At 38.9% G+C, this 18,662-nt stretch overlaps 1 protein-coding gene across 1 annotated transcript in view; it reads right to left on the minus strand.

The window, feature by feature from the left end:
• asap1a (ArfGAP with SH3 domain, ankyrin repeat and PH domain 1a) overlaps positions 1 to 18,662 on the minus strand; it is a 200,410-nt gene that overhangs the window by 56,929 nt on the left and 124,819 nt on the right. Inside the window, exons 8-12 of the mRNA XM_084139939.1 lie at positions 18,127 to 18,212; positions 17,474 to 17,549; positions 17,210 to 17,296; positions 7,358 to 7,458; positions 4,019 to 4,088 (exon numbers count right to left, since the gene is read on the minus strand). Coding sequence (XP_083996065.1) covers positions 4,019 to 4,088; positions 7,358 to 7,458; positions 17,210 to 17,296; positions 17,474 to 17,549; positions 18,127 to 18,212 — 420 coding nt within the window. The remainder of the gene's footprint in view (positions 1 to 4,018; positions 4,089 to 7,357; positions 7,459 to 17,209; positions 17,297 to 17,473; positions 17,550 to 18,126; positions 18,213 to 18,662) is intronic.

Here is an 18,662-nt window from a genome sequence, read left to right on the forward strand (position 1 = left end):
ACAAATTATCTAATGATTCTGTCTCTTCACAGCCAAATCTGCAGAGCTGGGAAGATTGTATCCCCCATACAAATAACATTATATTGGTAGCAAGAATTTTATATAATAATTTAAATTGAAAACGTTTTGAATTCGCTGTCGTTTTGCATATCAGTTCATAAACACTATGCCATGGGATCGGTACGTAAAAAATCTATTCCCAACTATTTTGCAATCTATATGGGATGGCTGTCAATCTTTTGGTCCTTAAATTAAACTGGTAAACTTTTTTATTTACCACAATTTTCTTTACCCAATTATGTTCTTTAATGCAAGGCCGACAGACAAGTTCCTTACTTTTTCCTCCTTCCACTTTCCTCTTCCATTTTTGCGGTAATGCTGCAATTATTTGGTTGTAATTTGGGGTAGAGCAGACATTTCCATTTGTTTTTGTTAGCTGCATGTGCGACATAACTCCACCATTCCTACCGATAATATCATTTACAAAGATTATACATTTATTTTATTTTTTCTAAAAAAAGAAAGTTTTTTATCAATTAGTATATTTGAGATTATATGTGTTGCAATATTTGTTCTGTCATTTCTGGAGGATTAAATTGAAATTGCAACCAACTTTCTATGGCTTGTTTTAGAAATAGTGATATTTGGGAGATGATTTCCTTTTCAAATACCTGAAAGTGAGGGGTTGTAATCTGAATAAAGGGAAAAAGTCCCTTCTTGAACATTGGGTGAGACAATTTTACTAGTTTGCTAGAGAATCAGTTCGGATTTAAGTATAATATTTGTATGACTGAAGCTTTTAGTGATAGGTCTAATGCTTTAATATTTAATAATTTCTGTCCTCCGAATTCATATTCATTATATAAATAGGCCCGTTTAATTTTGTCTGTCTTGCCGTTCCAAATAAAATGGAATATTTTTTTCTCATATAATTAAAAAAACTGTTCGCTAGGCGTAGGCAAAACCATAAGCAATTAGGTAAACTGGGATAATACTAAAGAGTTAATCAGGGTGATTTTTCCACAAATTGACAGGTATTTACCTTTCCATGGTAGCAAGATCTTATATATTTTTGCGAACTTTCTATTAAAATGTATTGGAGTGACATCATTTATTTCATTTGGGATATGTATTCCGAGTATATCCACATCACCATCAGACCATTTTATTGGTAAACTAGTTAATGTTAATGTAAAAATTGTATTTTTTAGTGATCCAATACGTAATATAGTACATTTATCATAATTTGGTTGTAATCCAGAGAGGTTAGAAAATGTATCTAGATCCTCTATAGGGTTGTTGAGGGATTCTAGTTGTGGATTTAAAAGAAAACATGAATCATCAGCGTACAATGACACCTTTGTTTTTAAGCCCTGGATTTCTAATCCCATGATATTATTGTTGGATCTGATTTTAATAGCTAACATCTCGATGGCAATAATACATAGATATGCCGATAGTGGACAACCTTGTTTCACTCCTCTTGACAGTTTAAAACTTTCTGAGAAATAGCCATTATTTACTATTTTACACCTAGGGCTACTATACATGATTTTGACCCATTTTATAAGAGATTCTCCAAAATTGAAATGCTCCAGGCATTTATATATAAACCCCAGTCGTACTTTATCAAATGCCTTTTCAAAGTCTGCTATGAATAGCAGGCCTGGTTTCCCAGATTTTTCATAGTGTTCTATTGTTTCCAGCACTTGCCTTATATTATCTCCAATGTATCGCCCATGTCTGATTAGAATGAATAATGTCCGACAATACCTTTTAAATTCTATGCGCTATACATTTAGCTAGAATTTTTGCATCACAACACTGAAGTGTAAGGGGCCGCCAATTTTTTAAATGGACTGGATCTTTATATTTTCCACTTGTATCCTGTTTCAGTAATAATGAAATCAGACCTTCTTCTTGAGTGTCTGATAATCTACCATTTACATAGGAGTGGTTAAAACATGCTAATAACGGTCCTCTGAGTATATCAAAAAAGGTTTGGTATACCTCGACTGGTATGCCATCCAATCCTGGAGTTTTCCCGGACTTAAAGTCTTTAATTGCATCCAGAAGTTCCTCCTCTGTAATTTCACCTTCACATGAGTCTTTCTGTATGGCTGTTAATTTTACATTATCAATAGAAAAAAAATCTCTACAATTTGCTTCAGTTAGAGGAGATGGAGATGACTGAAATTAAAACATATGCTTAAAGTATACAGTTTGCTTTATTTTTATAATATATTACACTTGATCTTTCTTGAATAAGTTTCTCCATTTCTTTTTGTTTTTCCTCTAATTTATTATGAGCCTCTATGTTACAGTTTTTATTGCTATCTATCTGTTCTGTTAGACCTTCTATTTCCTTTGTTAGTGTGGACTCTTTTGACCTAAATTGCTTTTGTTTTCGAGATGAGTACTGAATTGCATGGCCTCTAAAGGCACATTTAAAGGTATCCCATACAATAAGGGGATTTGCTGTACCTATGTTATGTCGGAAAAAATCTGTTATAAATTCCTCTATCCTAGTTAAAAACAAGTTATCATCCAATAAGCTTTGATTACATTGCCAATATCCTCGCCCACGTGGATTTTCAGTAAGAGTAATGTATATGCCAATTATATGATGATCCGACTGCATTCTGTCCCCTATCAACACTTTTTAAACTTTTGGTGCCAACGAGAATGACATAAGAAAGAAGTCAAGATGACTAGCTTGATTGAGTCTCCGCCATGTATATCTCACTAGATCAGGATATTTAAGCCTCCATGTATCTACTAGTTCTAATGTATCCATGACATTCACGATTTCCTTAAGAGCATGACGGTGATTGTTTGTAGTGTGATTTCCTTTACGGTCCATTGAGCTATTTAAAACAGTATTATAATCTCCCACCATAATAATAGAGTCTTGAATTGCTTGCAAGGTCGATATTTTATTATATATATTTTCAAAGAAGTGTGGATCATCATTATTTGGTCCGTAAAGGTTAATGAGACATATTTGTTTATGGTCCAATAACATATTTAAAATAATCCATCTACCTTGCGTATCTGTTTGGACAATTTGCACATTCGGATCGAAATTACTGTTAATTAATATCATCACCCCTTTTGAGTTTCTTTGCCCATGGGAGAAGTATATTTGCCACCCCATTCCTTTTTCCACGCAACTTCATCTAGAATTGTTGAATGGGTTTCCTGTAAACAATAGATATTATATTCCTTCTCTTTGAGCCATGTAAATATTGTTCCTCTTTTGTTATTATCTGCTAAGCCATTACAATTATAACTGGCTATACTTATTTCACCACATACCATAATGAGATACAAGTTTCAAATCTATTTGTCATTATATATGTTTGTAAATTTACCAATAGAAAATACCTTAGTGATTGAGTGTCCATATAGCTGTACCATGATATTTGCAATGTTACTAAATAACCCTCCAATTGTTCTCCACTAATTCCCCCGCAAAAACCTCTCCCCATCCCAAGTTGGGCCGTCATCCCAGTGATCAGCATACCACCCCTGTCCCCCCGGATCCCTATGCCCCCAAGGGGCCAGGACCCATCCATCGAAAACAGCACATAGTGCCACCCACAAAACAGAAGCAGGTCAACCGCCAAAGGCATTTCCAATGCTCTCACCTCAATATATTTGTATAGCAATTTAAAAATGTCTATTCAAATATCTTGCATATCTTATTTCCCATCATTATCAATTAATGTGCGTAATAATGTTGGCAGTTCATGCGTAGGATTTTAACCTATAACCCGAATTGTCATTGTATTACATTACATTTTTAACAAGCAACTACCACTTCAAGCAACTACCCCATGGGGTCGCTCAGGTGGGTGTCCAGGATATAGGGTTTGACATGTTGATAGAACCTTGGTTCAACATATTTTTGTCTGGTGGGATTTGACTTCTGGACAAGAGTGTTCTCACTGTGTTGCTGCGTTGCATTGTGTTGCAATGGATTATGGGTAATGTAGTGCAATGTAGTAGTACTCACTGTGGCATGTGCGATAGTGAGGATGCCGCTCTTCACAGAACATTTCCTCCTTTGCCACACCTTCCGTAACCTAGGAAACAAGGAAATAAATCAAGGAGATAATTTTTCACACTTCTTAATCTTATAAATATTTACACAGACAAACAAATACTGATACAGTGCCTTCAGAAAGTATTCATACCCCTTGACCTATTCCAAATGTTGTGTGTTACAGCATGAATTCAAAATGGATTTAAAAAAAAAATCTCATCCATCTACACACAATACCCCATAATGACAAAGTGAAAATATGTATTTAGAAATTTTAGCAAATGTATTGAACATTAAATACAGAAATATCTAATTTACATAAGTATTCTTCTTAACATTCTTCAAGCTCTGTCAAGTTGGTTGTTGATCATTGCTAGACAGCCATTTACAAGTCTTGCCATAGATTTTCAAGCCTATTTAAGTCAAAACTGTAACTAGGCCATTCACTGTCATCTTCGTAAGCAAGTATATTTGGCCTTGTGTTTTAGGTTATTGTCCTGCTGAAAGGTGAATTTCTCTCCCAGTGTCTGTTGGAAAGCAAACTGAACCTGGTTTTCCTCTAGGATTTTGCCTGTGCTTAGCTCTTTTCCGATTATTTTTATCCTAAAAAACTCCTCAGTCCTTGCCAATGACAAGTATCACTGCTTGCAATGGCTGCATCACTGCTTGGTATGGCAATAGCACTGCCCGCGATCACATGGCGCTACATGGCGCTAAATGCCTTTCAGGACATCTATATCAGGCGGTGTGAAAAGAAGGCCCGGAAAATCGTCAAAGACACCAACCACCCAAGCCAGACTATTTTCTCTGCTGCCACATGGCAAGAGGTAACGGTGCATCAAGTCTGACACCAACAGGCTCTTGAACAGCTTCTATCCCCAAGCAATATGACTGATAAATAGCTAACAATATGGACACTCACAGACCCCTACAAACTCACACACACTGTCACTCCAACACACACACTCACACTCACTCCATCATCTTCTCACTCACACATAATATGCACATATATTTATACTGACTCTACACACCCGCATACCCTCTCACATACAAGCTGCTGCTACTCTGTTTATCTTATATCCTGTTGCCTAGTCCCCTTACCCCTATACACATCTATCTCCATCACTCCAGTATCCCTGCACATGTAAATATGGTATTGGAACTGACTTTTAAATATTTCCTGTATATAGTATGCTTACTTACTTATTACTGTATTGTGTATTTCATATTTCATATTCTTATCTCACATTGTTATTGATTATTGCATTGTTGGGTTTTGAGTTTGCAAGAAAGGCATTTCACTGTACTTGTGCATGTGACGGAAATGTGAAACTTGAAGCATACCCAAAACATGATGCAGTCACCACCATGCTTGAAAATACTTAAAGTGATACTCAGTGATGTGTTGTGTTGGATTTGCCCCAAACATAACGCTTTGTACTCAGGACACAAAGTTAATTTCTTTGCCACATTTTTTGCAGTTTTACTTTAGTGCCTTATTACAAACAGGATAAATGTTTTGGAATATTTGTATTCTGTACAGGCTTCCTTCTTTTCACTTGGTCATTTAGGTTAGTATTGTGGAGTAACTACAATGTTATTGATTCATCCTCAGTTCTCTCCTATCACAGCCATTACACTCTGTAACTGTTTTAAAGTCCCCATTGGCCTCATGGTGAAATCCCTGAGCGGTTTGCTTCCTCTCCTGCAACTGAGTTAGGAAGGATGCCTGTATCTTTGTAGTGACTGGGTGTATTGATAAACCATCCAAAATGTAATTAATAACTTCACCATGCTGAAAGGGATATTCAATGTCTGTATTTTTATTTTTACCCATCTATCAATAGGTTCCCTTCTTTGCGAGGCATTGGAAAACCTCCCTGGTCTTTGTGGTTGAATCTGTATTTGAAATTCACTGCTCGACTGAGGGACCTTACAGATACAGTAATTGTATGTGTGTGGTACAGAGAAGAGGTACTGAATTTGTCTGAATCGTCTCAGTGCTTCTCCTGCCGATGGGGCGCTTCCCCTTTAAGTCCCTGTGAAATAGCCAGCATCAGCTGCGCAAAAGTGGGTTGTGACAGTGGCGCGAGAGAGGAAGTGTTCAACCCTCAGCTTGGAAGCTCATTCATACCCAGTTTGTTTTGTTGTATTTAAAAGTGTGTACTGTAGCCGTGTCGCAGGATCAACCAGTATCGGATCTACTTATGTCTATTGTTGGACTACTGATCTATGTTGGTCTCCTTGGACTTTCTCCGTTGGAGATCTGTTGGCGGATTGGATTGTCTGACTGACCGACTACCACTTTTTTTGCATACAGTATTTAATTTGTTTTGGGGTGATTTATACCGTGTTAATAATAATAATAATAATATGCCATTTAGCAGACGCTTTTATCCAAAGCGATTTTTGTGTATGGGTGGTCCCGGGGATCGAACCCACTACCTTGGCGTTACAAGCGCCGTGCTCTACCAGCTGAGCTACAGAGGACCATCAGTGTTGATTTATGTGTTCAGTTGTAGTTGAAGACTACTGAGATTTCTGATGCTCTTTATGGTTGTGTGGTAAAAGAGTTTGAGATTTTGATTGTATGATTGAGACTGGGTTTACGCTGCACTTTATGAACGGACAAACATTGATTGAGTAAGGTCACTTGTTCACTGCACTCATTTGCCGGGCTGGACACTTTTTATGCCCGAGGTAAGGGACATTTACCAGTGAACCAAGGATGTTATTGTTTTTTGACTTATTGATTGTGTGATTATTGTGATAATACAACAAACGCAAAAGAACAGTGGATTTGAAGTTATATCCAATGTTTTAAGGGTTTATGAAAAGTATTTCCACACTGACTTTTACACGAGTCCTTTGTATTGGTGTAGACTTGACAGACAGGACTGGACTCATTCCCTCTCAAACAAAACGGAGAAATCGATATTTTCTCTGGTAGGCACAACCTACCTGGCACCCCTAACAAACAATAACCTCAAGTCAAAACCGTTACAGTAGTAATTAAAAAAACAATGTTAAACACTATTATTGCACACAGTGAGTCCATGCAACGTATTATGTGACTTGTTTAGCACATTTTTACTCCTGAACTTTTTGAATTCATTAAAAAAACAAAAAAAATTAAAAAATTAAAAAAAACATGATTCCACTTTGACATTATGGGGTATTGTGTGTAGGCCCATGACACAAGCTATATTTAATAAATTGTTAATTCAGGCTGTAACACTGTATTGTAAGTCAGCGTTCACATCAACACATTACCAAATGTACCCATCCATCCACTTTTTCACCCACCCATCGCTTTTCTTCATCAAATAGCCCTTCTTCTCATTGCCAAACTCCTTGTTCCCCTGTAGTTGGTGCATGCTGTATCCACTCTGCTTGCTCTGAGAGTCCTGAAAGACCCAGTCACAGAGGGTTCAATGTACATAGACACACTACTTTACATAGACACACACCTTTACGTAGACACACTAATTTACATAGACACACTCCTTTATAGACACACAGCTTTACGTAGACACACTAATTTACATAGACACACTCCTTTATAGACACACTGCTTTACGTAGACACACTAATTTACATAGACACACTCCTGTATAGACACACTGCTTTACCTAGACACACTACTTTAGACACACTACCAGAGATAGACACTACTTTACAAATAAATCCCAAATAGTCACAAACACAATGGGACATGGTACAGAACTATGAAACATTCATGGGGAATGGTTACAGGACAAAATAAAGGAAGCCAATGATTAGTATTGAGTGGACAGCACTTACTCTCCTAGACTTCAGTCAGAGAATGCAGTGAAGGGGAGAGAGAGGCAGTAAGTCAGAATGCACCAATGTTGAAGTATCAAGAACCGCATCCCACCTATGAGTAGCTCGCCAAGCAATTCTGAAAGTACATGGATTTTTTTCATTTGTTCCACAAACTGTCATAAACATAAAGCTCCCGGCTACTATCCAATCAAAGCCACATTATTCCACCCCTGCTTAGCCACTATTGGCTTAAAAAGCCAAACATAACACAATATCGGACAATTTAATTTGCAGCAATATTGCCCGTCTGATGTTTGATGCTCGCGTTTGTTTATCACTCCGCATGTAGCCATGCTAATGATAACCATCTTGTGGGTAGACAGACTTTCCACAAAAACCTTCTCAATTAAATGTTAACTGCAATGTAGGCTTACTACATTATGATTATTTGTATCAATTGGGTGGCCATTGTTTTGCAAACTCTGCCATGAGACGCTGCAGCAGTAGGCCTAACAGCAGAAACATCGCTAGACTGACACATTCCTCTCTTGCTAGAAGCGGGGAATTATGTTTTTTTCCAGACCTATACAAAATGTATTCTGGTGTGATTTAAGCATTGACATGGACTCAGAACATACATTTTCGTTGTTTCTCTATGAATAATTGTAATATTGAGGGTAAAAATTGAAAAAATGCTAAAACAGGGAAAATAAAACAGAAATCGGGAAAATACATAAGATAATTTTATGGGGCCTGTCATCCCAAATACAGTTTATTAACCACTATTTTACCAGGTATTTTGACAGGCACATTCTTATCTTCTATTTAAAAGTTTAGAAAAAAATTGTAGCTTGCAACATGTTAATTTTAAAAAAAGTAGCCCTCGTGCTAGTAAAGGTTGGAGACCCCATATCCATATCAAGAAAACAACAGTTAATACAGAGAGTGGTTAGTATTATAAATTCAGGAAAAATACCCCTTCTCAGGCAATTGGCTGCTATAAATAGGAATAAGGAATGCCTATATCCACACCTTAAAGGTGCACTATGCAGAAATCTCTCCGCCATTTCCTGGTTGCTAAAATTCTTACAGTAAGTCTAATTTCAGTTTATGTGACAAAAAAAACAAGTATAGTGTAGATAATCATTGTACCATCTAAACAGCTGTGAAATATATTTTCCATAAGCAAAAATATTTTATTTTCAGCTTTTTTTTAAGCTGGTGTACAAAACCGAAAGTAAAAGACGCAAAAACTAAACTTAACGGGAAGCATAGAAATAGCGCACATAGAAAAAATCTACCGCTTCGTAGACTTGCTTTTAATAACAATGACAGATCTATAACTCACTTTTCTATGTTGATTTGGCCGGGTCCCCCAAAAAGTTACATACTGCAACTTTACCAGTTCAATACATTTCCTGCTTTTAAGGCTTGAGGGGAGGTAAAACGATGTTGAATGGATTGACTGGGATGTGATGGGTTGATGTTGGGTAAATGCTGATTACTATAGAGAGCAACATTTTATGGCTGAATCAGATCTATACTGTACTGTTTTCAGAAGCTGAATACCAGTGGGGTGAGGTGTGGTTTTCCTTGTGGGATAACCACACCTTCCCTGCACCAAGGATCTATGGTTACCACGCCGGAAAAGAAAAGTGTTCCATTGGGGACCAAGTGGAATCCCTTTAAAGTGTTATCCCCTGGGTTGTACTCAGTGCATCCCCCCCCCCCCAATAAATCTATCAGTGAATAAAATAAAATGTAGGGTCTTATGATATAAAGATACATCTATTATCCAATGCTCAAACAAAAAACAAAACAGGTTTACATTAGACTGAGCAGTCCGTGTAGCACAACACTGGTTCCCAGCAAGGGGTTACTTGACACTGGCTACCAGCATGGTACAGCACTGGCCACTCTGACTTATCTACAGTTGGCTTAAGACAATGAAAAGTAAACTAACTGTGGAGTAAAGTAAAGAGAGTACAGTGCATTCGGAAAGTATTCAGACCCTTTACTATATAGACCCTATTTTGTTGAAGCACCTTTGGCGGCGATTACAGCCTTGAGTCTTCTTGGGTATGACGCTACAAGCTTGGCACACCTGTATTTGGGGAGTTTTCCCATTCTTCTCTGCAGATCCTCTCAAGCTCTGTCAGGTTGGATGGAGAGCGTCACTGCACAGCTATTTTCAGGTCTCGCCAGAGATATTAAATCGGGTTCAAGTCCGGGCTCTGGCTGGGCCAATCAAGGACATTCAGAGACTTGTCCAGAAGCCACTCCTGCATTGTCTTGGCTGTGTGCTTATGGTCGTTGTCCTGTTGGAAGGTGAACCTTCGCCCCCAGTCTGAGGTCCTGAGTGCTCTGGAGTAGGTTTTCATCAAGGATCTCTCTGTACTTTCTCCATTCATCTTTCCCTCGATCCTGACTAGTCTCCCAGTCCCTGCCGCTGAAAAAAATCCCCACAGCATGATGTTGCCACCACCATGCTTCACTGTAGGGATGGTGCCAGGTTTCCTTGACGTGACGCTTGGCATTCAGGCCAAAGAGTTCAATCTTGGTTTCATCAGACCAGAGAATCTTGTTTCTCATAGTCTGAGTTCTTTAAGTACCTTTTGGCAAACTCCAAGCGGGCTGTCATTTGCCTTTTACTGAGGAGTGGCTTCTGTCTGGCCACTCTACCATAAAGGCCTGATTGGTGGAGTGCTGCAGAGATGGTTGTCCTTCTGGAAGGTTCTTCCATCTCCACAGAGGAACTCTGGAGCTCTGTCAGAGTGACCATCGGGTTCTTGGTCACCTCCCTGACCAAGGCCCTTCTCCTCTGATTGCTCAGTTTAGCCGGGCAGCCAGCTTTATGAAGAGTCTTGGTGGTTCCAAACATCTTCCATTTAAGAATGATGGAGGCCACAGTGTTCTTGGGGACCTTCAAAGCTGCAGACATTTTTTGGTACCCTTCCCCAGATCTGTGCCTCGACACAATCCTTTCTCGGAGCTCTACGGATAATTATTTCGACCTCATGGCTTGGTTTTTGCTCTGACATGCACTATCAACTGTTGGACCTTATATAGACAGGTGTGTGTCTTTCCAAATCATGTCCAATTGAATTTACCACAGGTGGACTCCAATCAAGTTGTAGAAACATCTCAAGGATGATCAATGGAAACAGGATGCACCTGAGCTCTCATAGCAAAGGGTCTGGATACTTATGTAAATAATGTATTTCTGTTTTTTATTTGTAATACATTTGCAAAAATTACTAAAAACCTGTTTTCGCTTTGGCATTATGGGGTAGTGTGTGTAGATTGATGAGGAAAAACTGTATTTAATCAATTTTATAATAAGACTGTAACGTAACAAAATATGGAAAAAGGGAAGCGATCTGAATACTTTCCAAGTGCACTGTAAGTAGCCTTGTCCGAGCCAGAATGGACCCTAGGGCAGGAGCCTATCACCTGTTTCTGTAGCATGAGGCAGCTTGATGTACAAGTACATCCCCTGGACAGGACACTAGTTTGTCGCAGGGCCTTACTCCCAATCTGTCTCCTTAACACTATAAATTGCTGGGCCTCGAGGGACCCCCCTACAAGCTAATGAGCAGTCATTCGAACTGCAACATTCAACAGTGTAATTAATACATTTCATTTATGCTATCGCAAAAATAATAATTTGGTTGTGTTTATGAAGGTCTTAGGTAACATTAGAATACTTTATTTTTTATAACAACAGCATTTCCATTAGTTTACTTAAAAGAAGAAAAAAAATTGCGAGCTAAACTTTTTTTTTTACAACTTTTAAATAGGCACATTCTTCTCTTTTGTCAATACACCTGGTAAAATAATGGTTAATAAACAGTATTTGTCATGACATGCCCCTTAAAATTATATTTTGTAATTTCCCGAATTCTGTTTTCTCAGATGTGTTTTTTTCCCCTGTTTTTTCCCCCCCGTTTTTTTACTCTCAATATTACAATTATTCATAGAGAAAAAACTGGATGTTCTGAGTCTGTCAATGCTTAAATCACATCAGAAGTACATTATCAAGTATTTATTTTCTGTCTCTCTAGACAATACAGATCACCCTGGAGTGGATGCTGAGGGGAGAACATCTAGGTTGAGACCAACGACAGGTACTCCAAGCCTCTGTGGTGGCAACAATTACATCTAACTACCCTGACCCCAACAGCAGCTACATTGGATTCCAGGAAGTTGAGAAGGCTCATAGCGTCTTATACGAATAACATTTTCAAGAAATAACATTGTAGTTTTGTTTTTTTAATGTTCTTATAAAACAACAATTACACAGTTACTATGCCATTCATGCTGTCACTCAGCATTAATTAGACCAGTGATTTACAAACATGTTGCTGGAGAGCAACCGTTTTGTAGGTTTTCACTCCAACAGGTTTTGGCGACAGCTAGTCTTACTGGGGTCCGACACATAACAACAAAGACATTACAGACAAAATACTTTACCATTTACATACATTTAAAAACATTAACATGTAGTGTGTGCACATGCGTTTTGAGAAGGAGAGAGGACGCGAGGAGTATGCAATTGAGGTCTTCCCACAGAATCCTACTCATTACTCCTGGGAGGCAGCTCAGTTCCAAAACTTCACCTGGTGCAAAACATGCCTACCCGGGCGCCCGGGCCAGATTAATCAAATCCCCTCATTGAATAGAACGGGTGAAGTTTTGCAAGTGTACCCATGAGTTGACCAGTTAAATTGCCAGGGTTAGAGGTTCCAAGCCAGATCTATTCATTCTGATTTCTATGCCCATGAATTTACCGGAATGAATACATCTCTGAGATAGAGAACGGTGCTGTTCCAGGTGGTCTACATAGCAGTCACACTGCACGCAGCCACCAATGATTGCATGGCATGTTATTGATGGCGTTCCACAACATCACACTGCCATCATTAGGCTAGCTAAAGTTTGTTGCAAAATTTAGCCACCAGCTCCTCCTTGGTTGGTTTTTCCACCGGGGCGATGTTGGGAGGTAGGTCTGGTGTGTCAACTTTGAAGTCTAGGTCTTTGTATATGACCTGTTTATCTTCCCGCCTCTTGAAAGCCTGCTGGACCAATCAGGTTCTAAAGTTGAATGTCTTCTGTTCAGACACTCTTCTCTACCCAGTTCTTAGCCTGTTTGGAATACTCCACACGGCTTCTCGGATCTCCTGAAAGATGTGTAACAGAATAACAAACCAAAAAATATAAATTAATCCTAATTAGTCTTTCCTTGCATCCTCCTGAAACATTATTGGAGGAGGCGTGTGAAAAGGATACAACGATAGATGTGAGAAATTGAACAAAGATCAAATCCGAAACAGTATGGTTCATTGTCCTATACTCATGTCTGTCCCACTACCCCTCTCCATCTTCCATTCCCTCCCAGGCAGGTATAAACAGAAAGAGTGATTGGTGATGTTGGCTGGTATAAAACAGAGTCAGTCATTACATGTCAATTCAGGGCATGAGCTGATATTCTAAATGTTTTAATTTAAATAATGTAAAGTTTGGGCTAGTTTGTCATTACAAGTCATGCAACAGCTAGGGCCAGAGACATATATTTATCTATATGGCTCTGGCTAGGGCTGTGTGCTACTCATGGACCTCAACTAGGGCAAGTAATTTTATGCAATCAATAGCACTACAGAAAACTGTGATGCCTAGTAGAAAATAATATACAATTTCTTATCAGTAACGTTATAATGAAAAAGGGAATTGCATCACAAATCAAAATAAGCTAAACAGTCAGTAGGACAGGATAACGTTACCGTTACAGTAGTAGCTAAGCTAAAAACATCACAAACAAATTAAATGAATGGCAAACAAATAACGTTATAAATTACTTTGTGGTGACTAGCTACAGGTGTTAGCAACTTAGCTAGCTAGCAACATACCTTGAATGGTTGGAGCTTTCCCGTCCATGGTGGAAAGACTGTCGGAACAGAACCCGGTTTCAACCGGTCCCCATTGTAGTCTGTGGCTACAAAGTGATCACTGGACACGGTCAACCACAGATGGTGAATGACTTCAGGCGTCGTACCGACACCATAAGCATGATGTTGGATGGCCTGCAGCCATGCCTGACATAAAGCACCATCGCAGTCAGGAAAAGAGTGGAAATGTGTAGTGTATTTGTATCTGACCGGAACATTATTGCACTTCATTTTGGCCAACGTCATACTCGACTACTAACGTTATTCGCCTTACTTTACTTCAGCGATTACTAACCGCTAGCCTAGCTAGATGCCATCTCTTTGTTTAATTCCTTTCGTTCTGATTTCCTTTCTTGAAGACCAATAGTAAGACACTCCATCGTCCCGCCACCTGTAATTATCAATTTTAGAACCAGGAAGAAGAGTATCTACCGGATTACAGACTATATGGAAGACCTTTGCGCTAGCACGAGGTAGGTCTTTGTTTTTTAAATACTTTTTACATTAAACAACACATGATTTGGCAATTCAATGCCGAGACACCAATTGTTGTTTATGTAACAATAAATACACTGTTTTTAATGCATTTTAAGTCATTTAGGAAATTCAGCATTTTGATATAAAATACAGAAATCTAAATTGTGGGGATTTTTTATTCTCATAATTGATGGGATGAATAGCTTGGAAGGAATGCATTAATGATTAAGGCATGGAGGGTCTGGACTGTGCTGATGTGGGTTGTTTCACCTGGCAAGCTGTGATTAATGTGAGGAGCTGTTTTAGGGGGTAAGATGAGATAAGAATTTGTGTCTCCAAATACTAGACTATACTGCTTCTTTGTGATCTGTGAACCTTCCTTGGACGTAGGAATGGTGTCTAGGGGAGCTGGCTCTTCTCACCATGACAGGTTGTTATAATAAGAACTTATGCCTGGCAACAGGGATGCGCCAAGAGGCTGGGACTAGCCTGTGCGCCAACGGATTGGCTGAGTAAGTCTAAACCACGCTCAGTCTCTACCCTGATAGGCCCAACAGAGAGCGGGAACTAAAAACTGACAAGAGTATTTTAAGGAGAACTCATAACAATGGATTAGTTCTCTGTCTGCCCTGCGTGGTATTTCAGGGAGCCCGTATATACGAACATCATATTTACCATTGAAGTGTTTGCATTAATTAAAATACTAGTCTATTTAGAAGACGTGTATTGACCTCTTTTGTTCCTAATACCAGATTTGAATTGACGCAACTTAACAAAATACTCAAACAATGGACCTAAAAACTGTCTAGGGTACTGACAAACAGCCAGGCAAGTGTTATAAAGGGCCCAGAAGTGCTTTTGGGTGAACTTCCCCGTTAACATATAATTTGAGAAGGTTTTTGGGGAAAGTGTTTCTGTCTACCCACAAGACAGTTATCATTAGCATCTCTAACTGGCTACATATGGAGGAGTGATAAACAAACGCGCGCACCAAACAAGACAGACAGGGGCAATATTGCTGGAAATTAATTGGCAGATATTGTGTTACGTTTGGCTTTTTAAGCCAATAGTGGCTAACCAGGGGTGGTATAATGTGGCTTTGATTGGATAGCAGGCAGGAGTTTTATGTTTAAGACAGTTTGCGATATATCAAATGAAAAAATCCATGTACTTTCCGAATTAATTGGCGAGCTACTAATAGGTGGGCTGCGAGCTACTGGTAGTTCACGATCTACCTGTTGGAGACCCCTGCTGTAGGCTATATGTAAAAAACTAAAACAAAAACCACAATTTTAAAGTTTCAATCAATTTTATTTGTGCCTTTCGTACAACTATGAAACAGAAAGCATATGTGTTGGAACGCGGTAACAGCTTATTTTTATAAAGACAACAATTTAAATAATACCCTAACCACCAAGATTCAAGGTCAGCAAGATGCACGGTCAAATGATGAAAACATCAGTATATATCAGTATATAAATATCATTATAAGCGCTAAGTGTGCTTGATAAATAGTGAAACTCAGCACAAAAGCATTAATGGCATTATAATGAATATGTGTTGATATGACAGCAGTCAAAAATAGTCAATTATTGTCAGCTCGTGCTTACATGGTGTGTGTTCACGCAATGGCATCAGTTGGAGCATGTCCATGTCACATAAACAACGAAAGCTGGTGAGTGCGTTGTAGGGCCTGCTCTCTCAGTGATGACATTATGTGCTGATAATCATAGCATAATAGCATTGTCACCGGCTTGTTCTATCCAAACAGTGCCATCCCTTCCTCTCTCCTGTCTCACCGTTTCATTTGGTGGTTGCGCAGGCATCTGCTCAGTGCCCACCGTTCTGTTTTTTTTTTGTTTAGGCCTCTGAGTCGTAAACTCAGAATCAGAAGAATAATCAATCATCAGAGATGTCATATTCATTTCTTCCCCACAATCGGAGTCGTTTTCGTTCAGATTTTGTAGCAATTTATTTTTCTCCTCTGGTTACACGTAACATGCTGGTAGAAATGAGGTAAAACAGATTGAAGTTTTCCTACATTAAAGTCCCTGGCCACTAGGAGTGCCGCTTCTGGATGAGCATTTTCTTGTTTGCTTATGGCCTGATACAGCTCGTTGAGTGCGGTCTGTTTGTTATATTAAGATTCTAACAACGACAATGTGTTATATAGACTCATGTAGAAAAAGTCAAGGATAGAGGGGGGCAAAACCCCAAAAAATCCAGAGCAATACATTTTTTAAATTCATCTCAGGGCAGACACTAACCACAAGGCCACTGAGTTGGTACCTGATGTTGGGTGAATAAATGTGGCATACCTGAGGTCTATTATCAGGTACACTTTTGTGGAACTGCAGTGCGCACCAAGTGGGAGATACATTAGGGGAGAGACTTAATCTCATACACATTTTATGTCACTGCTGGATACAGCATGTACAGTACCTCCCGCTGGACATGACAGTGTTTCCCTGGCCGCTGTGGAAAACCCGGCTCAGTGGGTATGAGACATGAAAGACTTGCTCCATTACTGTTATTGCACTTCTTATGCAGAAAAGTATAGAACAATGGACTGTTGAAATGGCATAGGGCTTGTGTTATGGTTCTTATGAGTTTGAGGCAGATGAGGAAGGGACGTATGGAGGTAGAAGGAATGGATGGTCTTAGGTAATATGAGTAAGAATGAAAGGATATCCTTTTCACTGAGAACCTCTCTTGTCAATGTTAGCAGGTAGATATGGTCATAGAAGATTATTTATGTTTAAGACAACAGCTGTATCTTAGAGAAATGTTAGAGCATTACCCAAGGATACAAATAATATAGCAAATCACACTATACAAGTCAACAATATGGCATAGGCAGGCCAATACTAGGGTCCATAATCCAAATGAATATTGGTCCAAGTATGGTGCCCTGCTGCACTCCCATGGTTTATTAGACAAAAAAGGCTACCTCCTTTTGGTCCAGCTGCAGAGATGATTTAATGAGGTCTCTTAGGGCCGTCAACTGCTTCTTCTCCTCATCCTGGGTCTGCTTTATCTGTGGAGTGAGAACCATTCACATCACTAAAATTACTATCAAATCCCCGTCAGTGACAACCAAATCACCACATACACTGATTGGATAGATATAGATGAAAACATAAAGCCATACAGCAGAGAGACTAACAGCCTTTTCTCTAATCATTTTCACATTTAAAATGTAGATGTCACCTACGTTATACAGGTCAGCTGCAAGCTTCTCAATATACTGCTTCAACTTGTCTGCGGTTTTCAATCCATCTTGAAAAAAGCTGAAAAATAAAGAGTAGTCTGGTATTCTAGCATAAGCATATCAACATATATTTTTTAATACGTTTTGCTTTCACACTACAATGGTTTGCAGTCTGAAGTCCAGTTATCTAACATGGAGGAGTCTGACAAGTTGTTTGTCAATCACATATGCTTGACTATTCCAACACTTGTGTTGCCTTTGCCATGCAGCAATCTTACGGAAGTTGATATTTTAACCGCAACTGCTAACCCGACAACAACACTGATAGCCACATATTGTTGGTTGAGGGAGTACTAAGTAACCCAAAACCACTCAACTCTTCCACTCACAATACATCCCATAATCAGCATGGGGCACAAATAAACGGCTCCTATTTGATGATTTTAAGAGTGTAACTGATCTCGTACTATTTATCTTATGTGTACATCTGTTGAATGGTTGTTATTGTTTTTAGTGTTGTTTTAATGTTGCAAACCTGACTGACTACAAATGTCCCAATTGGGACAATAAAGATATTGATTGATTGATCAACACTGCCTTTTCTGGTGAAAACAAGGCATTTAAGTATGTGCTGGAAGTTCTGTCAGTATACTTACTTGCACTGTGCATGGTAGTACTTTATGAGGTTCTGGAGCAGGTCAACTCCCTTCTTAGTTTTGATCTCATTCACTTTGATCAGGTACTGTTGGGACATGAAGAAAGATGGAAGATATTTGCAATGAAAGCCTCTTACACAAAACAATTGTAAAAACTTTAGTTGCATAAGAAAGGCAGAAACCAGTCATCTAAACTTTTCAATTGTTTGGCACACAAATCACAAAGTATTTTTCCAATGTTTGCGTGTGCTTGGTGAATTGTAGTGTGCGCGTGGATGCTCGGTGAGTTGTGAGTAATAAGCAAGAATTGTCTTGTACATTCCTGGGCATCAAGCTGTTGTGGCTGATCAAGATGAAAAGGGTTTGTCACCAAGAGAGGTGTGGCTGAAGGACACGGTCATGGCTAGAAGGGATCCAGATTTTGTCAAATTAACATCAGATTTAACTTTTCGTAGCAGGTTAGGAGAACTTACGCAGCAGGTTAGGATAATTAACGTAGCAGGTTAGGAACATTAGGTTAAGGTTAGGAAAAGGGT

Source organism: Coregonus lavaretus, assembly GCF_964263955.1.
Source record: "Coregonus lavaretus genome assembly, chromosome: 23".
Taxonomy (NCBI): Eukaryota; Metazoa; Chordata; class Actinopteri; order Salmoniformes; family Salmonidae; genus Coregonus; species Coregonus lavaretus.